Source organism: Triticum urartu, chromosome 1A (assembly GCF_056163025.1).
Source record: "Triticum urartu cultivar PI428250 chromosome 1A, HENAU_Tu73, whole genome shotgun sequence".
In the NCBI taxonomy this organism is placed as follows: domain Eukaryota; kingdom Viridiplantae; phylum Streptophyta; class Magnoliopsida; order Poales; family Poaceae; genus Triticum; species Triticum urartu.
In genome coordinates this window covers 527037856-527040210 of record NC_141873.1, presented here as the reverse complement: position 1 = coordinate 527040210, position 2355 = coordinate 527037856, and the positions used below count along the sequence as shown (strand labels likewise).

General features: G+C 57.1%; 1 protein-coding gene across 1 annotated transcript; it reads right to left on the bottom strand.

Moving 5' to 3' along the window:
• Positions 1-311: 311 nt before the first annotated feature.
• Positions 312-1575, bottom strand: LOC125525382 (uncharacterized). The gene is made up of 2 exons (XM_048690389.2): positions 957-1575; positions 312-873 (listed from the first exon to the last, which is right to left on the bottom strand). The coding sequence occupies exons 1-2, from the start codon at positions 1166-1168 to the stop codon at positions 609-611; spliced, it is 477 nt and encodes a 158-aa protein (XP_048546346.2). The 5' UTR covers positions 1169-1575; the 3' UTR covers positions 312-608.
• Positions 1576-2355: the final 780 nt, after the last annotated feature.

Below are 2355 nucleotides of genomic sequence, written 5' to 3'. Positions count from 1 at the left end.
CTCAATTTCATATAACATTTCAATTCGTACAATGGAAACTATGAATGAAGTGTAATAATTCATTATGAATATACAAATTTTTGATAATAATTGTTTTGTAAACGGAATTTGATAACAATTGTGACCCCAGCGTGGAGTTATCATGAGTGAGGAGCTACGAGTGAGACACTGAAACATTGCAGAATCTACCTGAAATTCCAAACCCGAAGCAGCGCTACACTGTAAATTTGAATCATCCAACATAAAAGAAACCGGAGACGAAAGCCCTTTCTCCAGCCAAGTTCCTCCCGTATCCTTTGCGCTAGCCCAAGTGAAAGAGAGCTCAGTATTTACCAGGATAAAAACGGGGAGCAGATAAATACGGCGCACCTCCCGTATCTGCTCCCCGTTTTCGCAGTACAGTTACAAACAAACTCCGTATTTACATCACAACATCTATCTCAACCCTTAGACGAACAGAGAAGTTCCTCCCATGAATCATTCGCAGACTAATGCGCCTGCAAACAAGCAGAGCTCCCGCGGAAGGACGAGGAGAAGAAGAGCAGAAACGGGGAAGAAGAAGATGAACATTTTAAGAGGCCTGATGACCCGAGAAATAGACCCTGAACCTACTGATGGTAGCAGTCGTCGTTGACGGGGATGTTCCGGGGCGCCATGAAGCCGTTGCCGGCGTCCATGAGGCCGCGGTTGGCGCAGGAGGAGCCCGGCGGCTTCCTGGCCATGGCCACGCCCCCCAGCGCGGCGTAGCTCTTGCAGGGCTTCATCTTGTGCCCGCGCGGCTTCTCCTTCTTCTGCAGGTCCTCCAGGCACCGCACCTCCGCCATGCACGCGAACGACTGCGACTTGCCCTGGTAGTACGCCGACAGCCCCTTCCTGCGCAGCCACATCGTTAGCCTTTGCTCTGCCCGTCGTTCGTCGTCGACGGATGAGTTAGTTGGAGTAGTACTGCTACTTACTTGGCGGGGAGGTGCGCCGTCATGCCGGACATGTCGTAGATGCTGTCCGAGTTCATCCTCCTCAGCGGCGCCTGCGGCGGCGCGGACTGGCGGCGGGCGCCCCCGCTGGCCGGGAACCTGTCCCCCTCGTCGCCCGACTCGCCGCCGGAGGACGCGCACGACGACGCCTCGAAGGCGTCCTCCTCCTCCTCGCCCATCATCCTGTAGCTCATCTCGGCAACCAGCTCAACCCCGGGGGTGCTTCCCTCTTCCGCCGCCCGATCTCCCGAGCTGTGCCGTTGCTCAAACGGCACGAAGACGCTCTGCTCTGGCAGTGGTTGGCCCCTGCGAGTGCGGCTCTGGTCGTTGGCCTTTGGAGCCCCGGAGGGGTGGCGCGCGCATATATAGGGCAGGGAAGCACAGCACGCGCGGCCGGTTCGTGCCGGTCCGGTCGCGCCGAGAGCGGGGCTGGAGCGGATAGCGTGGCGCGCCGGTGCCCGGTGCGTGTCCGCCCGCTTTCGTCCGGACGCGCGTGGTATGGTCTGGTCTGGTTCCGTTTGACCGACACCGCGCCGGCTTAGCGTGCGCGATTCGCTGCCGATGCGCGCGCCCGCGGTCACCACCGTGGCCGCGCCGGTGGCGGTGAGTCACCACGGCACGGTCCGGGGTTTAATCAGGGGTGAAAAGCGCCACTCCCCGGCTCCCACATGGCTTTTCCCCGGATTCCGTTCCGGTCGGTCGGTCGGTCGGTCAGGACCGGCCTGTGGTCTTATCCTCTTTGGGTTCGCGTCGCGTGTATGGATCATGGGGATGGACGGGTGATGGGCTGTGAGGCTGGGGCGTGGGTCTCCCGTGCGGTGTGGTGGCGCCCATCATGCCGTGTCCAATGACCAGACTCGCATGGAATGTGTCGCTTTTAAAAACTTTTGCTGCGGACATGTGGCCATTTCCTGCAGGAGCAGCGTTTGTTTTAAACTTTCAATATATATATTGGTGGGTCTTTGAAGGGATCGATCTCACATACGGCGGCGAGAACGACCACATGAAAGAAGATCATGCATTTTTTATATATAAAAAAACTGTCAATAACCAGCAGAGTGTGTTGAGGTGTGGCACGTAAAAAAAAAACAATGAGAACTGGGGCACACGTCCCGGACGGCACGTTCAGCCGGGCGGGCGCGCACGTGGGCAGTACGTGCGTTGTGCGGTGGCTATTGTACTAGGCTAGCTAGTACTAGGAGCCTAGGACGATCTGCCTGCCGTGCGTAGGCAGTCCTATTCATTTCGCGCGGTGCGCACTCCCCTCCGGATGACAAACAAAGGGTGAAACAACCATCAGGAAAACAATCAAGGCACCAACTCTCACTCACTAGCCAGTGGCAGTGGGTGAAAGTGAAACGTGTACGTTTTCGGACATCAT